Source organism: Sorex araneus, chromosome 8 (assembly GCF_027595985.1).
Source record: "Sorex araneus isolate mSorAra2 chromosome 8, mSorAra2.pri, whole genome shotgun sequence".
In the NCBI taxonomy this organism is placed as follows: domain Eukaryota; kingdom Metazoa; phylum Chordata; class Mammalia; order Eulipotyphla; family Soricidae; genus Sorex; species Sorex araneus.
The window spans coordinates 64,903,475-64,923,065 of NC_073309.1; the positions used below are offsets into that span (position 1 = coordinate 64,903,475).

Genomic DNA, 19,591 nt, shown 5'->3' on the forward strand with positions numbered 1-19,591 from the left:
CTTGCCCTCCCTTGCAGAGCGCCCCAAAGACAGCAGCCTGGCAGCACTGCAGCCTGCCAAGCCGGCGGGGTTTCCCTCCCCGGCGTCCGCCTACTTTCCCGCCCAGCCACCCAGCAGCTGATGGAGCGTCGTCCTTCCTCAGAGAAATTCAGCTGCTTTCTGAACACATGAACTTGATGAAATTTGAAACAAGCATCTTCCCATGTTTACTGGAACTGCCAGACTAGGCACTGGCTCCTTCAGAATGCTTCATTTATGGCAGAAGCTTCGAAAGGTAAAGTCGTACTTGGAGATGGGTGCGGATTCCCAGTAGACGACACATTTAATTTGTGAGCTTAGAATGTCTTACGGACTGGTACAAATGTCACTAAACTAATCCTTAGACATTCTTAAAACCTTTAAGGAAAGAGTCTTTTCCTTGAAGGGACTGTCTAATCAGACTAGCCGGGTAAATTAAAACTTGCATAGAAGAAATCTGAAGCCAAAGAATGCTATTTTCATTAGTAAAATAAAAATTATCTTTTCAGGGAACTATATTTTTGTTTACTGTAAAGGGTACTTACTGAAATTACTGAAAATGAATTTTTATACCAAGTATTGCCCTTAAAACTGTCAACTAGGGGCCGAGCGGCAGTATAGCGAATAGGGTGTTGCCTTGTGTGCAGCTGACCCAGATTCAGTCCTCAACATCCCACACGGTCCCCAAGCACTGCCAGGACTAATTCCTGAGTGCAGAGCCAGGAGCAACACCAGAGCAGTCATGCCGGATGTGACCCCAAAGCCAAAAAGCAAACCAAACAAAACCCTTCAGCTATTAATTTTGATGAAATTCTAGTAACTGTTTTGCAGTACATATGACTAGGTGTATAACTTGATTTAGCTATTTAACTCAGTAAGCTTAGTTACAAAGATTTTAAAGCTTCCTGACAGTCTACACATCCAAACTTGTGTTTTTCAGAGAACTTTATTTATATGTATTTTAAAGACATTTTTGCACCATGATTGACACTTATTCGTGACTGAGTTTTGGGCATACAATACTCCAACACGATTCCTTCTCCAGGGTCTCACACCTCCGGCCCCCAGCTGGCCTCTGTGCTCTGTGCTCTTTCCCTTGCCTTGGGCGCGCTGTGGGGCTGTTCCCTACCCCTCTCAGCACCGCCTGCGGCTTCTCCCTTCCCCTTTGCTGCATACACACCCAATTTTTCTTTCATGGGCATTCATTAATTTGCTATGCAACTAAATCTGAATATATGGAACTTGAAGAATCCATGCTACCAAAATCTTTTCTCTAAGAACGTAACATTCATTGCGTTTTTTATGTTGAGTGGCTTTGGCTTTGTTTAGGGCATCACACTTGGTACTGAAGGGCTGTGCCCCGATCGGTGTCCTCCTGGAGGTGCGCAAGACAAAGGGCCGTAACCCTGTGGCATCCCTCCGGCCCAACACACGAGTTTTAATCACTAAAGGCCCTACTTCTTGTTGACAGCTACTGGTGATTTAAGAAATCCCTAAATCAATTTTGTTTTTGCATACATTACTAGTTAGTGCTCATGGTATTTAAATAATTATTTTCAAGGATCTTATTAAAACAGGAAAGTATTTCAAGTGACATTCCTGTTACTAAGTTCCCTGTGAGACAAGGAATCGTGATTAAAATTTTAAGTTTTGACATCGCATCATAATATATGGAAACTATTGGTAATTAATTGCAAGTGGACTTAAACTGAAAAGTTAGGAACCAGGATTAGGCACTGACTCTTTTTTTCCTCACTGAAATGTATTACATTAGTAAGGATACTTGGTTACAGGAAGGTGAAGGCACTCTGTTCTGGAAAGACACCTGGAATCCGCTTTCTTTAAAGACCTGTAATATACAGGAGCACAGGATTTGGAGGAGACAGCTAACCTGCAGTACTTCTCTCCTCCTTTAGAGAACCCCTTTAGGGGCCGGGCAGTGCATGAGCAGTTCAGATGCTTGCCGTGCACCAGGCCCGTCACCAGCACATGTGCTTGCCGCAGCGTGCCCGGCGCAAGGGCCCAGCACCTCGGGTGCAGTCCCTCTGCACGGTTTCCCTTCCATTCCACACCCACACACGGATAACTGGGACATCCCAGAAGATGGGATGGAGATAATTTTTATAAAACTGCTAGGCTGTTTTTTGTATTAAATGTGTGTATATATATGCATATATACTCAAGTGTGCTAATTCTTTGCTCTACCTCTTAAACTTATTTGAAATTGTTTTGCAGTGTAAAATTGTACATGTGTTAATAATCAGAATGTTGCACTTAATGTATTTTGTAAACTGTGAGCTTTAATATTAATAAAATATTAATATTTGGAAAATACGACACGTAAAAAGTATATAAAACATAATACTAATCAACAGTTTTTCTTTTCTGCCTAAAACTGTTTCAGTTAATTTGGGAACTAAGTTGGGTTTTTTTTTTCCTTCCCTTTGTCTTCCTATTTTTCAGCTGGGGGAGAAATGGTGAGGGAATGAAAATGGACTCACAGGGAGAAAACATCAAGCTTTGACTGTTACTGTCAAATTATTAGGTAACAAACAAAGCCAGAGTCAGCCCTAGAGGTACTCACAGATCAAGACTTTCTTTTTAAAAAAATCATTAAAATATTTAATTTTATTAACAGAATATTTACATTTAAGACCTTATTTATCCATAGCGAATGTTCCAAGTTTAAAAAGCATTAAGCAATAACCACACACAAGATGAAAACAGTGTAAACTATACAATACTTTATGTACAATTTTTACAAAGTAACACTTTTTTAAATAATATAACTGGACACAAAAATATACACTTTAGAGAAGAAATTCACATCAGTAATTGTATAAAGCTCTCTCCTAGGGTCCTGAAAATTTAGGACAAACATTAGCTGGGTAAATAAAGTGTTACTGTGACAGCAGTCCTCAAAGGCCACTATATATATATATGTATATATTCATCTACTATGGAGATCACACCGCCAGTTTCGAGGCTACCAGCTGTACTAGAGAATTCCAGATTATGTATTCAAGTGTTGAGGTTCTTATGATTATGCAAACATGAAAAAAATAGTGGTATAAGTAGCTGGGGAACAAATGTGAGCCAGCATTAAATTTACAGGCTCTTAAAGCCCCCCATTTAAATTCTAAATGGCTGATATTTTTTTCATTTCAAAAACAGTAGTGAATAATGTGTAACACAAAATTACTACAAATGAGCTTGAAACATGATTCAGATTTAGTATTTTTTTAAGAGTTCTTTTTTAAAATGCAAACAATTCATTTACCGTCTCTTTAGTGCATCTGCATTAAGGCTTTGAATTATTTGACCCAAGATTTTACAATATTAAAATCTGACTCAGTATTTTAAAATGTTAAGCTAGTCCACAACCGTATCACGTACTCTGTCTCACTGTGTGTCAGCATAGAGTTAAAGCTCAACACCTGAAGGAAATGGTAGCAGAGACATTCTAGGAGCTAAGGAGTTACATATACAGTTTTTAATTAAAGGATGTATACAATAAAACAGTTTAGTGGCAAGAAATTGGTGCTCATAAACAAAAGGTTCCTTTTCAAAAGAAACTGTAACATCTTTGGAAAACTGTCCGGTTCTTTCTTTAGTTCCCACGGAGTTCATGCAGATACATTTCGTAAGACAACCGTAATGTGTACTTTAGATGGAAATGGAATGTACATCCAGAACTACAGGTGAAACTAAGACCTGGGCGCGGGTAGAAAAGTCTTCCTGATGCAGGCGTCACACGTTGGTGTCCTGGAGCAAAGGTTCTTTGGCCTCGCCTGGCGCTTGTGTGCCGTGGGGGTGGCTGTGGCTGCCACAGTACTTCCTCCAGCTGCTGGACCGCAAGCTCAGGTTGGTGTGTTCCGGAATGAACAAGGCAACAAGCAGGGCCAGCAGCACTGAGCAGGCTCCGAAGAGGAAGGGGGGGCCAGGGATGATGGAATTCTGAGGAGGAAGGAAGGGAATGTCTGTGCAGGCATCGTCAAAGAAACTGCTTACCTTTAGTGATAACTGACTGCTGTGAATTACGAGACACTGGCGGTTCTCAAAATCACGGGCAGCGAGCGCACTCCCATTCCAGGACAAAGAAGACATATGTGCTTTTCAAGATATACTTAATTCCGGCACTAATAACTTACAGAGCCAAAAGGTTTTTTTTTTAAAACAGTCTATGCAAAAATACTAAATTTGTCATGGTACAAATCTGATCTTATGAGGAAAATAGAAACTTTATTGTTTTTGTTTTGGGATTGAGGGGGCGGGAGAGGGGAGGCTCTGCTGAGCAGGTACTTGGGCCTCGTGCCAGCCTGGAACCCTGCACTGTACCTCTGGCCTCCACAGAAAGGGCCAAGCAGCAGTGAAGTAGCAGACAGTATTAACTGTGCAGCAGGACCAAGGGCCAACTTGCCTGTTTTATATTCTCTAGGATAATTATATTCTCTAGTGACTAAAGGAAAGTGATTTCTATTACCCTGTGAAGAGGTAAACAGCCACTGTTCCGTCCAAAATTACATGCTTAGCAAAACTTGCACTGCCAGTTTTACCTGTATATGGCCCACATTCTGTTTTATTTAAAAATAGTCTTAGCTGCCTTGAGGTTAGGTGGAATTCTAAACTGCTGAACTATGTGCATTGGCCAACATAAAGCTGTTTGCTGTTAACATTTTCAGTTGTAGTTTCCTTGTCACTGATCATCAGTTCAAATGTGGAAATAAAAGTGGACTAAACAAGAGAATGTAAGGGGGCTGATGGGAGGGGCAGTGTAGCAAACCATGGAGGTCCTTCCACAGAAGGCGACAGCTCCCCCAGAGCTGGACAAGACAGGCTCCAGAGGAGGGCAGTGGCAGCACAGTGGCCTGTGCCCTTAAGTATATCAAGGGCATTTAAGTCAGCTTTAGTTCTGAAGGGAAAAATGAAACGTGCGGAACCAATTTCACAACAAGGCAAACAGGAGAATACAGTTTCCTATCATGGATTATTTTAAAGTGTTTCATCAAATGTAAAGTATTCATAAAAGCTCCAGTGAGCAAACACATCTTTCAGTTCGGTCAAATAAATTCCATTTGTCATGGATGAAGTTACCTGTTCAAAGTGGTGCTGTGGACTTGTATTTGTTCCTAAGTCTGTTCCTGTCATTGGTAATTCTTTGAGTTCCACATGGAATATGTAGAAAATAAATCCATAGAGAGCTGGTCCTAGACCATTGCATAACCCTCGAATTCCTGTTATCATTCCTTGAACGACACCTAAAAAATAAATTATGGCCTTAGGACACAACTTTTTTCTACCATAGGATAAATATTTAATCACAGCACAAATGCAAAGTTTGTATCTGCACCAGCAACTTATTTAGAGGATCCTAGTGATAGTATAGCAGGTAGGGCGTTTGCCATACACATGGCCAGCCAAGGTTTGATCCCCAGCACTAAGTGTGCCCCCCAAACCAAAACACCAAACCAAAATGACTTAGCAGCTTACAGCGTGAGGAGCCCATTAGCAAGTGTGGGTGGGGCTGAGCCCAGATCAGGTCTCACTGAGCAGGGGCCAGAGAGATGATACAGCGGGAGGGCCCTTACCTGGCACCAGGTTGACGGGTTCAACCCTTGACACTACATATGGTCCCCCAAGCCCACCGGGAGTGACCCTGGGTGCTGAGCCAGGAGTCAGCCGTGAGAACAAGCAGCTGTGGCCCCAACACACAAAAATAAAGTGGAAGTTGACAAAGAGCGAACCATAACCTTTCAGAACTTGTATTGCAAAACATGATGAGGGGGCTGGAGGCAGGTGGTCTGAAATGTGTACAAGGTGAAAAAAAAAAATCAAGTAGGCAAAAGCACCTTATTTTCACCTTTTAGAAGTTTCCTACCTAAAAATCAGCATGATTTTGTTAAGAATTTCCATTTATGAGCGGAGCAATAGCACAGCAGGGTAAGGCACACGGCTGACCTTGGTCTAATTGCTGGCATCCCATACCGTCCCCCCGAATCTGCCAGAGTGATTTCTGAGTGCAGAGCCGGGAGTAGCCCTGAGCACTGGTTGGGTGCCCCCTCCCTCCTGCCCCCCCCTCAAGCCCGCACTTCCATGTAAATACAAGAGCTAAGCTTTTAATGAGGTGAGTTTTGTCTGTCTCAAGGACCTGGAAAATTTTAAAGGCAACTTGCTGTGGTCACTAGTTTTTCTTCCTCATCACACAGGTGGCCACCACTGCTCCTTTTCCTCATGACCACACAAAACAGCTTTTTTTTTGAGAATTATTACTGATCAGTTACTGCAATAACTAAATGTTCCTACCAAAACTGCATCTAGACATGTTTGCTGTTCATAGTCTTAGGCAACAGAAACCAGAAAATTTAACAAAAATGTATGAGTGTATATAAGGATGTCCAGCATACGGCAACAAACACCTAAGTGGTAAGTGGCTTGAGAAAAGGCCTGCTAATAAGTCAAACTGATTTTGAAAACAATTTTTTAAAATATTTGATCCAGGGGCCGGAGTGATAGCACAGTGGGTAGGGCGTTTGCCTTGCATGTGGCCAACCTGGGTTCGATTCCCAGCATCCCATATGGTCCCCTGAGCACCGCCAGGAGTTATTCCTGAGTGCAGAGCCAGGAGTAACTCCTGTGCATTGCCAGGTATGACCCAAAAAGAGAAAAAAAAATGACAGTGAAAACACTGGAGACAAGGCCAGAGAGAATACAGGGCTAAGGTGTGCACCAGCATATGTGCACCTGCAACTGTGGGTGAAGCCCCAGCACCACGCGGGGCCTCGGAGCAGCACCGGGAGTGAGCCAGGGCCCAGAGCCAAGGCAGGCCCATGAGCACTGTCAGGTGGGCCCTCACTCCGGCCCCTACAGAAGTACACGAGCCCAGAAGACAGCCAATCTTCATCACTAAATTTTCCAGCAAGAGGTCACTTGGGCAGCCAGAGTGAGAAGGCCCTGGGGCCAGTGCCTGCATTTCAGTAGCATCCCCGTGCGGGCCCTGGCACAAATGACCTCCAGCACTGTCACACGGCACCACACGGCTCGGACCCTCAGCTGAACTGTCAGCCAGAATCCCGGGGTGGGGGGAGGGGACCGCCTTGTGCCTGAGCACTGCTTGGGAGGAGCCCTCTGTCTCTCCCTGCCACAGAGCAGCTGCTCCTCACACCCAAGCCGAGAAAGGAATATACACTGTCCTTGAAAGGACGCTAGAACCTACTGCTTTTTTTTTTTTACTTTGAAATTTTTCGAAATAAACCTGTTGTATTCAGAAATTATGCAAGTGAAGAGGAATCCCCGAGTCGGAAGGATGCCTCACCCCAAGTTGATGGGGCCTCCCTGAGCAGAGCGGAAGGATCCCTTCATGACGACACACGGCTGAATGTCTCAGGACTCGGGAGCCGAGGGGAGTGGTAGCACGTGGGGTCAAAGTACACTTTGCTCTAATTGGTTTACTTTATAGGGGCCTCTCCTGCTGTGCTCAGAGATAAAGCCATGGCTAGCCACATGCACGGCAAACAAGCACCGCCGGCCCCAACGTGCCCGGACGCCCTCCCGCTTTTACATAACCGTACCTTGTTGGTCAGCGTCAGCAGTCCGTGAGACAAGGGCGCTGACCGCTGGGAAGGTGATGCTGGACATGGCTGCCACGGCCCCAGCTGCCCACATCATCCTAGAGAGGGAGCGCAAGGCAGCGATGGGTTACTCTCTACCGTGTGTCAGGTCAAACACATTCTTAAACTCCAGGAACTCTTCCTGTGAGAGGCTTACAGGGAAGGAAGCAGTACCGTACTTGCCTCCTACTGCTGTGACTCTGGGCAACTCAGTTTACAAGCCTGAATCTCTTAATTACTCTTCTAGAAACAGAAACGCAAGAATTCTACTTACAAGGTATTTTCTTGTAATGTCTATTTATAGGAATGATGGGCTTTCATGTCAGGCTGTCATGTTCCCAATCGTACAATGTGATGGGAATGACTAGTCTGGCGTGGGTGGGGAGAGGCGGAGAATATAATGCGAAACCACATGCCTGTGCACACACTTGGTGTTCACTCCTCCAGCAGGGATGGGCGCCCGCTGCCTGAAACCCTGTCAGCTGTGCCCGAGCACGAGGCGCCGAGGAGTGTCTGGGGCCAGCGTGGCCCGCCCTGGCCCTTCGGGAAGCCGGACCAGCAGACCTTTCTTGGCATATAGCCAGAACCACAGAACAGCCTTTCTCTCTCCTGGTTTCAGTAATGAGCACTAAAGGTGTGGGTACTTAACTTTCTTTCTCACCAAAAAAAACAGGAAAGGCAAGAAAGGCTCCAACTTTCAGGGCACTGTTGCTAGAGAACTGCATATCTCCCCCAGTACCAAATCTAGAGTGTTGAGCTCAGAGAGTCAAAGCTCAATAGTCTCATTCAAAACTCCAACCTTAGGAATAAAATGTCCCCTTCTGAATCCTTCTATCATTCTAGAATGGCTACATACAAAAGTGAGAGATTTATGTTGTGGACACTTCGAGAGAAAAAAGTGAAGTTAATATGCCTAAATTGTGAAGAAAACAAAAGCAAAAGATTTTGTCAATTATCTGTCAAACCTTTCAAAATAGAACATGAAAAAGAGCAAAATGTACATACCAAGGTTCTGAGCCGAAGCCATACCAAGCCAGCTGTAGTATTTGAAATCCCAGACCCAATAAAATGGTGTTCTTGTTTCCAATTGACCTCATAAGTAAACTCAAGACGATGGTCTAGAAAAAAAGAAAAATCAAAATGGTTCATCAAACATTTGAAATCTCAGAGGACTATAAATTATTTGGCGGCTTCTTTCGATCTAGAATATAAGAGGACAACCACATCTTTCTGTATTTTGCCTTTTCAGCTATACTACCTTGACCACATCTGAGCCCATTTCTGTGTGTTTTCTACTGACACAAATTCAGAGAAAAGAAACCAGTCTGCGAAATTTCCATTCAATACCGTAGTTCTATTGCGAACCATTTAAACTGGCAGTTGAATACATTTGAGTCCAGTGTTCTAATGATTTAAAAGCCCTGGTTCCATAGAGATATAATGTTGGGGGCGGCCGGCAGGCAATGCAACATCATAGAATGCTCCGGGCCCCAGAGCCAGTATCACTGGGGTGTCCCAGATGGAGGAGGTGCAGTCTCCCCGCCTTCTCCAGATGGAATCCCGGCGACCAGGAGCTTCTACAGGCATGGCTCCGGCACGTGGGGACGAGGACTATTTCTCCGAACACCTTTCTTGATCTACAAAGTGAGCAATGGAAAACAGATGATCTAGCACCTGCCCCTAGAAGGCAGGCTTGAGTGGTGGTGTTGAATATCCAAGGAAAACATAATGTCCAAAACTATAGAGAGCCCAGGAGGCACAAAAACCAAGTTCGGAACCCAGCGGCTTCTTGCAGAAATGCCTCTAGACTGAACTAAGCTATGGCCTCGTGCCGCCCCGGGAGAGGCAAGTTTTCATCCCTCGGCCTTTCCTTTCTGCGGCAGCGGCACGGCGACCGCCATCTCTCAGAGCCCATTGGACGGAGGTACGAGTTTGCAGTGACAGGGCGTGCAGGAAATCTTGGAATGGGGGGAAGTACTAGTACTGCTCCCCGCCCAGACGAGATCCCGAGTGGCTGCCCACAAACGGCTTCTCCGCTCCTGAACGGCCATGATCCCAGAGGCACACAAACCCATTTTGGAACCCAGCGGCTTCTGGCAGAAATCAGTCCGTACTTAATCACTAAAATACCAGAAATCCAAAATCATATGCTCTTCATTCTCAGCAACAGAAAACAAATGATCTAATGATGCCTTTTTGGCAGGTCTGATTGTTGGGGGGAAATTCCAAATAATAATAGTGAGTTTTCTGTCGAAACATTGAATGTAATCAAAGTAGAGAGAGAGTCAAGTGAAAATCATCTGCCACACAGGCAGGGTGGGGGGGTGGGCCGGGGGGTACACTGGGGTTCTTGGTGGTAGAACATGTGCAGTGGTGAAGGGATGGGTGTTTGATCATTGTATGACTGAGACTTGAACCTGAAAGCTTTGCAACTGTTCTCCCGGTGATACAATAAAAAAATTAAAACAAACGAAAAACACTACACGTCGGGGGCTGGAGAGACCGTACAGCATGTAAGGGCACTTGCCTTGAGGACGGCTGACCTGTTTTCTGTCCCCGGTGCCCCATCTGCTCCTCTGAGCACACAGCCAGGAGTAAGCCCTGAGCACCACTGGGTATGGCCCAAAAACTAAAAAAAGGGAAAGAAAAAAACCCAAACCATAACAACTTTAACAGGGGTTTTATAAATTCAAATTAATGAAAACTACTGATTCTTCTGGACAAAGTTCAAGAGTTTGCCAGTCACACACACCCCCTTGTTTAACCAGTATTCCGCAAGCTGCCCCATGCCGCAGCAGCATGGGATAATGGCCGGTGAGGCGGGTGGCGGTTGCCTGGGCTACCGCAGGGGGACACTTTGTGTGTGTTCACCTGAAGAAGGCACATTTCCAAGAGGAAAAAATAGTTGACATTTTCCTCTTCTTTCTTCCAGGGCCACACCCAGCTTGCTGGAGGCTTCTCTGTCTGTCCAGACAGGTTGGGTGGCGGGGGATGGGAGGGTGTTTGTGGCTCTGGGCCTAGGCCAAGGTCGGGAGTGCTGGGTAGGCACCTTATCCCTTGCACCATCTGCCTAGCCCAGAGCAGGGTTTTTTTCCCCTTCTGAAGAAGAGGCAGCTGGAGATGGGACGGGGGTCAGCAGCACACAAGGCTAGTGCTTGCCTCTAGTACAAGCACTCTGGCTTTTAACTTCTGATGAAATCCTTTGCTTTTACAATCAGTTTAATAAATGACCTGGGTGCAATACAATATAAGTAAGAACACAGCCTTGAGCCGAGCAGATTATAATCTTGACTCTCTATACCTGAGGCAAGACTGAATTCACTCTGACAGTTTCGTCTCTTACAAAATGGTGATAAAAATAACCTACAAGTTTGCCATATCTATTAGAGAATTACCTAAGAGTTTAGTGAGCTTTGAATTTAATAGAGTATTATAAACTGGCGGGTTTTCTTTCAATGCTAATGAAATTAAGAAATGATATAGGATTAATGAAAATATTTTGTTCTTTTCTAGTTAAAATTTTAGACCAGGAGTGATCACGATCAACACTGACCAGGAGTAAGCTGAGCATTCTGGAGTCACCCAAACCCAACAACAACAACGTTAAATATATAAAATAAACATAAATTCATACAGTAAGAAACAAAAAACACTCAAGAATCACTAGTAGATGGCTGGCTGACACTCTAGATTCACAATGATCAAAACTAATGTTAAACTCTTCGCAACAGTCGAAGAGTTGAATCCAGTGCAAGCACAAGCCAGGAGAAAGCAAATGCTTTGGGGGCGTGGGGGCGGGGCTGCAGAGTCGGGTGCTGGGCCGCACCAGCAGTGCTCAGGGCTTACTCCTGGCTCTGCCTTTGGTGGTGCCGGGGGGACCACACGGGATGCTGAGGATGGAACCCAGCGTGGTCGGGTGCATAGCTGGCATTCTACTACCCACTGGACTATTTGTCCTGCCCAAATAAAGTCTTTTCCAGGCTGTGGAACTTTGCTCTCTGAGAGTTCCTCTCCGATCAGATAACCGTGGGACTGAGCTGTCACTGCTGGAGCCCTGCTGGAATAAGCCCTTCCACCACCACAGCCAGGAGGGAATGCAGTATGCGAGGCCAAAAAGATTCAGTGTTCCCTAGCTTAAGAGAACTCTTTTTTAGGAGATAAGAGAACTAATTCTAGTGCCTAAATGACATAACCAAGATGACTCAGCTAGTTAACAAACCATGAACTGACATCAGCTGTGTCAGTCAGTCAACAAGTATTCACCAAACCTCTACTATATTCAACTTCGGGCTTCGGAGTACACTGACGTCATGTTAGAGAACAGGTCAGAAGCACAGCAGCAGGGGCTGGAGCGATAGCATAGCGGGTAGGGTGTTTGTCTTGCACGTGGCCGACCTGGGTCGATTCCCAGCGTCCCATATGGTCCCCTGAGCACCGCCAGGAGTGATTCCTGAGTGCAGAGCCAGGAGTAACCCCTGTGCATCCCCGGGTGTGACTCAAAAAGAAAACAAAAGCAAAAACAAAACATGTCAGCAAGAAAGATGACCTGTCAGGTGAGGACAGACAGACATAAGGACACTCATGGAACCACGCAGTGTGGGCTCGCTGCTGCGAAGTGGATCTGGGGGCTGAGCTGCTCGAGCCTGGGGGGCAGGTCCTGAGGCCACTGCTGCTCCAGGGCCTGGAGGCCAGGGGGCCGGCAGCAAGTTCAAAGGTCCCAAACCAGCTCAGCAGCAGGTGGGGCGGAGGAAATGAGGTCACAGCGAGAACCTCATCGTGGGTACCAGGGAGAGTGAACTGAAACAGGAGCACAGGACATTTTCACTGCCAGGCAGAAGCATGGAGGCAGACTCGAGTCCACTGCCCAGAGCAGCTGAGCTCCTGCAGCAGACGCGGAGTCACAACTGATTCTGAGGCTGGCGCTCACAGGCGGGCTCTGGGTGACGGCCTGGAGGTGGCGTGGGGAGAAAGGAACCAAGGAGGCCAGGAGACAGGGCGGCTCCACGGAGAGGCAGCAGCGCTCTGCGGCCCTGCGCTCCGGCCGTACTGTGTGCACAGCAGCGATGTCAACAGGCCCAGGGTGGCCGGAGGGTGTCCACTGGGCAGCTACCACCTCGAATGAGAGCGGGGGGGGGGCTGTGGAGAGCTAAATCCATGCAGTAGTAAACCCTTTTTTACTACAATGCATTATTATTCCTCGACTAGTGGTGCCAGGAGTGACGGGAATGAAGGCAAACCAGAAACTCCAAAGGGGGCAGGAAGCACGTGACTCCTACTGCTGGACCTGTGCAGTGTGACTAGGCCTGATAATCCTGATAATCCGGTGGGAGAAGCAGTGCATCGTCCTTCTGGATCACACTAACCTTCGATGCTGATTTTAAAGCATCCCAACACTGTGGAGTGGTGGGATAGCTCAGTGGCCAAATGCCAGCCTTGGGGTGCGAGATGACGGTTCTCACTCCTGTCTGGGATCCCTGCACTGCAGGGATGTCTGCAATGCGACCAGCTGTGTGCGCGCACCACAAGCCCAGTGTGTGACTGCTGGTCCCTGCAGAAAACCCCTCTGACCTTTACTTTAGCACCTGCGGGGACTGGGCAGGGTGCTACAGTGCCTGAGAGTGTGATATAAGCCCAACTCACAACCTACTTGGAGCTCCACAAGGTGGGTCAGTCGACCACGGGGAAATAGCTGTAAGGAAGCAGAAACTTCGAACAGTGTGTATCCTGCACAAGGACGGACACGGCCAGGTTCTCGGGAACCCAGAGAGGTGAGAATGAGTGTAGGGGAAGAACAGAAAGCAGTAGCAGGAATGAGGTCCAAGGGCAAGCAGGAAGAGGCACAACTTGGGGTCCACGACCAGCCCTGTCCGGAGCGGAGTGACGACACTGACCGTCCTGGCTGAAGAGGTCAATGGTGTCACAAACAAGAATCTAGGTCATTTCTTAACCTTCTAACACGTTTTACTTAATATCTGAGTTTCTCTAATGGCATAAACTGCAACTATCAGGAATCAGGGTGACAGCTCTGGGGGCCGAGCAAACGCTTTGCACATGAGAGGCCGAGGGTGACATCCGGCACCCCAGAATCACCGAGCACCGAGCACCGAGCACCTCTGGATGTGCCTGCAACTAGCCCTCCCCACATCCCCAAAGAGCTAAACAAAACAAAATCTAGGACGGGAGAGACAGTACAAAAGGCAGGGCGCTTGCCTTGCTTGTGGCTGACCTGGGTTCAATCCCTGGTACCCCGTATGAGACCCTGAGCGCAGAGCTTACTCCCACAGGACAGGGGATGGACAGTGCAGAATAAACCATCTGCACCATTGCAAGAAAGAGAAAGCGAAGTAACAGAAATAGGCAGAGCATTTTCACAGAAAGGAGAAAGACTGAAAAAAAATTTTTTGATTATGAAGCAGAGATCATTTAAAGGTCATTTAGAGATCATTTACGGGCAGAAGAAATACCTCTGAGGAAAATTTAATTTCCTTTGTTAATTTGTATCTGGCTCATCAAATCACCACTGGATTTCAAGACAGCGACATGTCATTCACGCCTCCCCTCCGGCCAGTCACAGGCTGCAGCCCCCAGGGCCCCACTCCAGTCACCCCACCGCACCAAGACTGGCTCCTGGCGACTTCTCCCCATGTCAGGCACCGTCACTGCGCGCTTCCTTCCCTCTGACGAGGGTTCTCACCCCCGCACAGTCCCAGGCTTGTTCCTCTTTCTGAGGGTCTCTCAAGTCATCTTGCGCCAACAGGCTTGCGTAACCGGATGAGACAAACCCCGCCCCAATCACTGGACAGCCCCCGAACCCGTCTTCCTTTCCATTACAACTGCTAAGTTTACACTGACACAAGTTCATTTTCTATCCCACAAAACTGTATTTTAAAAAATTCACTGTATTTCTCCAGTGCTTGGACACATGACAGGTATTAAGTACATATTTGTTGAATGAATGAATAGCAGAATAGGACAAATAAAATTTCTCTTACTCTACATAGGTATACACTCTAGTATAACTCAGTAAACTGTCTTGTTTATACATCATCTATTGTTTAATATGTAAGTCCCCCAAATCTTATCATCTAACAACTGAGTTTCTAAACCTACAAACACTGGTGATGCCACTGAGATCCCCTCACTGAGCACGGCCACTGGGCCACCCTCTGTGCCACAGTCATGGAGGGACCCACCTGTGCGATGATGGACAGGATCCCAAGGACCGCTATGAACGCTGCGACACTTTCTGGGGAGAACTTCATTATCTAGAAGGTTTTCAGAAAAAGTAACAATAATAAATAAAAAAGCACAACAAACAGATTACAAAGAAACTACTTGTTCTATACTTAATTAGTGTGTTGATTTGTTCTAACAGATCATTTAGATGGGCAAGAAAAATAACTCTTGATAACCCAAGAATTCATAGGAGGAAGTATCTGGCTTCCACTACAAACCAGAACTACCTATACTGACATCCTAAAAAAGAATTCCTATCTAATTTAAGTCTAAATCTCTTAAATCAGACTGATTTAATTACAGGAAGCTAACAAGCATTTAGAATTCATTTTATATACTATATACCATTTTGAGCTTCTTACTGATAAAAAGCTTGATCTCCGCTTTGTAAGGTCAGTGCCAAATGCTCTCATTTTGGCTAGCTGATTTATTAATATGTACTCTAAATAGAATAAAGACTGGAGCAGGTGAACTAATTTCAGTAACTCTATAAACAAATACCCAAATAAACTCAGACTACATATCTATTATGGGGAAACAATCTTTCTGCTTAAGCTCGTCTTACCAGAAAAGCATAAGGAACACCAGCAACATTAAGTTCAAAGCTAACTCCCATAGACTGTGATTTTTTTTTGTTTTTGTTTTTGGGTCACACCTGGCGATGCACAGGGTTTACTCCTGGCTCTGCACTCAGGAATTACTCCTGGCGGTGCTCAGGGGACCATATGGGATGCTGGGATCTGAACCCGGGTTGGCCGCGTGCAAGGCAAACGCCCTACCCGCTATGCTATCACTCCAGCCCCTGGACTGTGATTTTAAATGTGGTACCACTCTAATATAACAGCTCATTCAGAATTAAATATCTTGCTACCATGGCACTAAACAATGAAAGAAAAGTCCATCTCGGCAGAATAGAATTTTACCTGTCTGAGGTATAAAAAGAAGCTGGAGTATTGGCCTGCCTCGGGCAAGTAGGAGAGGAACACCGTGATGCAGATCAGCAGCACTATGGAGTCTTGGCCCACTTTCTTTAAAGACTGGAACAGAGAAAGATTGGATGCAAGGTTTTATGTAAAACTACTGACCAGTCTCAAGAATATACAGTGATACTTTTTAGCAGTGTATATATAAGCAGCTAGTTTTCTCTCTCTTTTTTTAACACATCTTTCCCAAGCTATTCTTTTTTTTTCTTTTTTTTGTTTTTTCGGGGTCACACCAGCGATGTACAGGGCTTACTCCTGGCTCATGCACTCAGGAGTTACCCCTGGTGGTGCTGGGGGGACCATATAGGAATCGAACCCGGGTCAGCTGGTCAGCTGCATGAAAGGCAAACGCCCTACCCACTGTGCAATCGCTCCAGCCCCATCCAACCTATTCTTAAACAATTTCAAAATCTTTTTTTTTTTTTTAATCACCAAGTTGTTTCCACCAAAGAGCAGCTTCAACAAAATATTAGTGCTCTTTTAAATCATCCGTCAGTTTTGGTGGAAGGACAAAGTGTAAACTCACGGCAAAGGGGTCAGCCTGTTCCCAGGAGATGGGTGCCCCCCAGGATGCGGGCCGCATCTTCTCAGGCAGCGACTCCGGCACGGCCACGAGGATGAAACAGATGTCCAGCAGGGCGATGGCTGTCGCCAGGACCACCACCAGGCTGTCTCCGTACACTCGCCCAAGATAGGCTCCGATTGCTGGGCTAGTCACCAAGCTGGCAGCAAAGGTTGCTGAGACCTGAAACAAATGACGGCGGACGGATCAGTAAGGTACTCGGCACACACAACTCTCACCCTGGATCAGTAAGGTACTCGGCACACACAACTCTCACCCTGGTCTGGTCTGTGGCAATGGTGCCAATTTTAAAAAAAAAGGTACTATGAGAAAAATAACAGGAGGATAACAAGAGGATGCATGTCCTCACATATGTATCCAATATACCAGACAACAGAAAACTACACACAACAGAGGAACAAACAATTCACACGTACACTGACATGAATTAACCTCAAAGACTAAGCCTTTGTTCAAGACTAAGAACCTCAAAGACTAAGACTGTGTTCAAGAAGCCGGACACAGAGACTACATTTCACTGAAGTGACCATCCTGCCAACCACTGAGAGAGACACTGGCTCTGCGGGTGCCCAGGGCCAGGTGGTGAGCTGGAAGGCAGACGGCCTGGGGAGGGTGGGGGCTGGCGGAAACGTGGTGAGAACTGGTTCATGGAGACAGGACAGTGTGACAGCCCCAGCAAATGACATGCAGTGGCCTAGGTCTCTGAAGACCTTGTGCCTGGGGCTCTCCGCTGGGAAGGAAGCCATCAATGGTCCCCAGGGCAGAGGTCGGGGAGGGATGTAAGGTTGCAGGAGTGAGGCAGTGAGCTAAGGTCCAAGCGAATACGGAGGTACTCTGGGCTGGAGAGGTGGTACAGCGCGCAGGGCAACACAGCCGACCCAGGTTTGATCCCCGCCTCACATACAGTCCCCTAGCCCCGCCAGCAGTGAGCCCTGAGCACTTCCACACCTCCAATGTGGCTTTAAAGCCCTGCTCTCACCAAAATATTAAGTCAAAAAAATTCTATTTTCCATCCGATACAAAGGTGTAGAACACTTACCAGTCCATAAGCCATACTTCTTTCGTGTTCTTGTGTTATATCTGCTACATATGCAAATACCACGGAGAAAGTCACTGCAAAAACTCCAGAAACAGAAATAACAGCGAAGTACCACCTAGGATTGAAAGATAATTAACAAGAAATGGTCAAAACAATGATTATTATACTTTAACTCTTCCTATCTCTACAGTGAATTAAAGAGTAGCTAATTTGTTTCAAGTTTACTGGTAATTTATAAAATAATTCTATAAATCATAGTCACAGATATAAAAAAAATCTGACTGAAGAGGGCTTTGATAGCAACTAAGACATAATGTAGAAATATTTAAAATCAGCCAATGTATTCAGGCCAACTGTTTACCCAACTGCTGAATTATTAGTGGCTTTGTTTCTCTAAAAACAATCAAAAGTCATCTACTAATTTTTACCACAGTAAAGTATAAACACCGAAACTCAGTAAGTAAAGCTAAGGACCAAGCGACCACATTTATGGCAAGCCTGCATACAGAAACTAGGGCGTTTCTGGGCATTAGCCCTGGCTCTTCACACACACACACACACACACACACACACACACACACACACACACACGACAAACACTCAGCCACCAGGCCACACACACACACACACACACACACACACACACACACACACACACACACACACACACACACGACAAACACTCAGCCACCAAGCTAGACCAGACCCCTGGTCTTTCTATTCTTCAAATGTCAGCAGGAAAGAAATCTTTGCGGCAGTTATCTTAAGTTGAGAGGTTACTATAAAAAGGTGACTGAAAGATATTTACTATCTAGAAGCCTGTATTTCATCATACATAATATCAAAACACCTGGCAGGGAATAAAATGTTTCTATTGCAATTCTAATTTAGTTTTTCAAATCAAGCATAATCACTATAAAGTCTCCAAATATCTTTTCTTTCTTTTAGTTTTTTGAGCCACATCCAGCAATGCTCAGGGGTTTCTCCTGGTTCTGCACTCAGTAATTGCTCCTGGTGGTGGTCAGCAGACAATATGGGATGCCGGGGGAACTGAACCCAGGTCAGCCATGCGCAAAGCAAACACCCTTCCACTGTACTATAACTCTGGCCCCAAAGTCCCAAAATAATCATTCTACCAGGAGTGTACTTCTTATCAAATTTCCCTAATACACTGCTCTCCATAGCAAATTCTGTTTATGCCTACTGCCACCCTCACTTTCTCTTCCCTCTCCCCGCCTCCCATATTATGGTTTGCAATACAGATATACTGGGTGGCCATCATGCTTGGTCCTTTGCGCACTTTCAGCACACATCTCCCATCACAGAGATCCCTTCCTCCATCACTGTCATAATGGTCCTTTCTCTGTCTCAACTGCCCTCTCCCCAGCCCTTGACCAAGGCAGGCTTCCAACCATGGACCTTTCATCCTGGCCCTTTCCAGAGTTTTCTTAAAGGCAGACAACATACTTCCATCTCTATGCCTTAGTGTGATGTGAGCAGGAGCCAAAAGAGCCATCCTGGACAGGAGCTGAAGCAAAGGATGCGGAGCAAAGACCGAGAAGTCTCGTTCCCTGGGGAAGTATCCACTTTGGATGCTCCATCTGGAGAGAGCAACTATGTTCCCTTGATTTTGAGTATTATTTTGGGTTTTCATGATACATAAACTATTCTGAACAAATACAGATAATGACAAACTTTGATTTTTAACTTTCTATTCAAGAAATAAAACAGCGCCTTATCCATCCTCTAATGTCCTTAGACACTTAAAGCACTTACTCAGGCTCCTGTTGACACATCAGGCAGCAAGATGAGACTGGGTGGATAGGCAGAGGGGTAGTAAAACAGACTGCCTCTCTTTAAAGAACTCCAAAATTCCCACCCAACATCTGCTAACTAAAAGTTTAACTCCATGTTAAAACATCGTCTTAAAAGTTGGACCATTCAATCCCAAAGTACATATGCTTCTTAAAAGCAGCCTCTAGAGCTAAACTCTATCAACTACAGCTTAGTTTCTTATGGCCCACGTATCTGAAGAACAGAAATAGAGATAGAGCCTAGAAAGTGAAATAAAGGAATATCCAGAACACAATGGGCAGGACGTGAAATGTGGCAGTTCTAAACCGAG

General features: G+C 45.8%; 2 protein-coding genes across 2 annotated transcripts in view; one reads left to right on the forward strand and one right to left on the reverse strand.

Annotated features, from left to right (window-relative positions):
* SASS6 (SAS-6 centriolar assembly protein) overlaps positions 1-2,603 on the forward strand; it is a 41,566-nt gene extending 38,963 nt beyond the window's left edge. Inside the window, exon 17 of the mRNA XM_004614674.2 lies at positions 18-2,603. Within this exon, the coding sequence (XP_004614731.1) occupies positions 18-121 (104 nt within the window). The 3' untranslated portion in view covers positions 122-2,603. The remainder of the gene's footprint in view (positions 1-17) is intronic.
* Positions 2,604-2,736: 133 nt separating this feature from the next.
* MFSD14A (major facilitator superfamily domain containing 14A) overlaps positions 2,737-19,591 on the reverse strand; it is a 36,863-nt gene continuing 20,008 nt past the window's right edge. Inside the window, exons 5-12 of the mRNA XM_055145018.1 lie at positions 17,467-17,581; positions 16,371-16,589; positions 15,785-15,898; positions 14,819-14,890; positions 8,631-8,743; positions 7,587-7,684; positions 5,113-5,276; positions 2,737-3,975 (exon numbers count right to left, since the gene is read on the reverse strand). Coding sequence (XP_055000993.1) covers positions 3,769-3,975; positions 5,113-5,276; positions 7,587-7,684; positions 8,631-8,743; positions 14,819-14,890; positions 15,785-15,898; positions 16,371-16,589; positions 17,467-17,581 — 1,102 coding nt within the window. The 3' untranslated portion in view covers positions 2,737-3,768. The remainder of the gene's footprint in view (positions 3,976-5,112; positions 5,277-7,586; positions 7,685-8,630; positions 8,744-14,818; positions 14,891-15,784; positions 15,899-16,370; positions 16,590-17,466; positions 17,582-19,591) is intronic.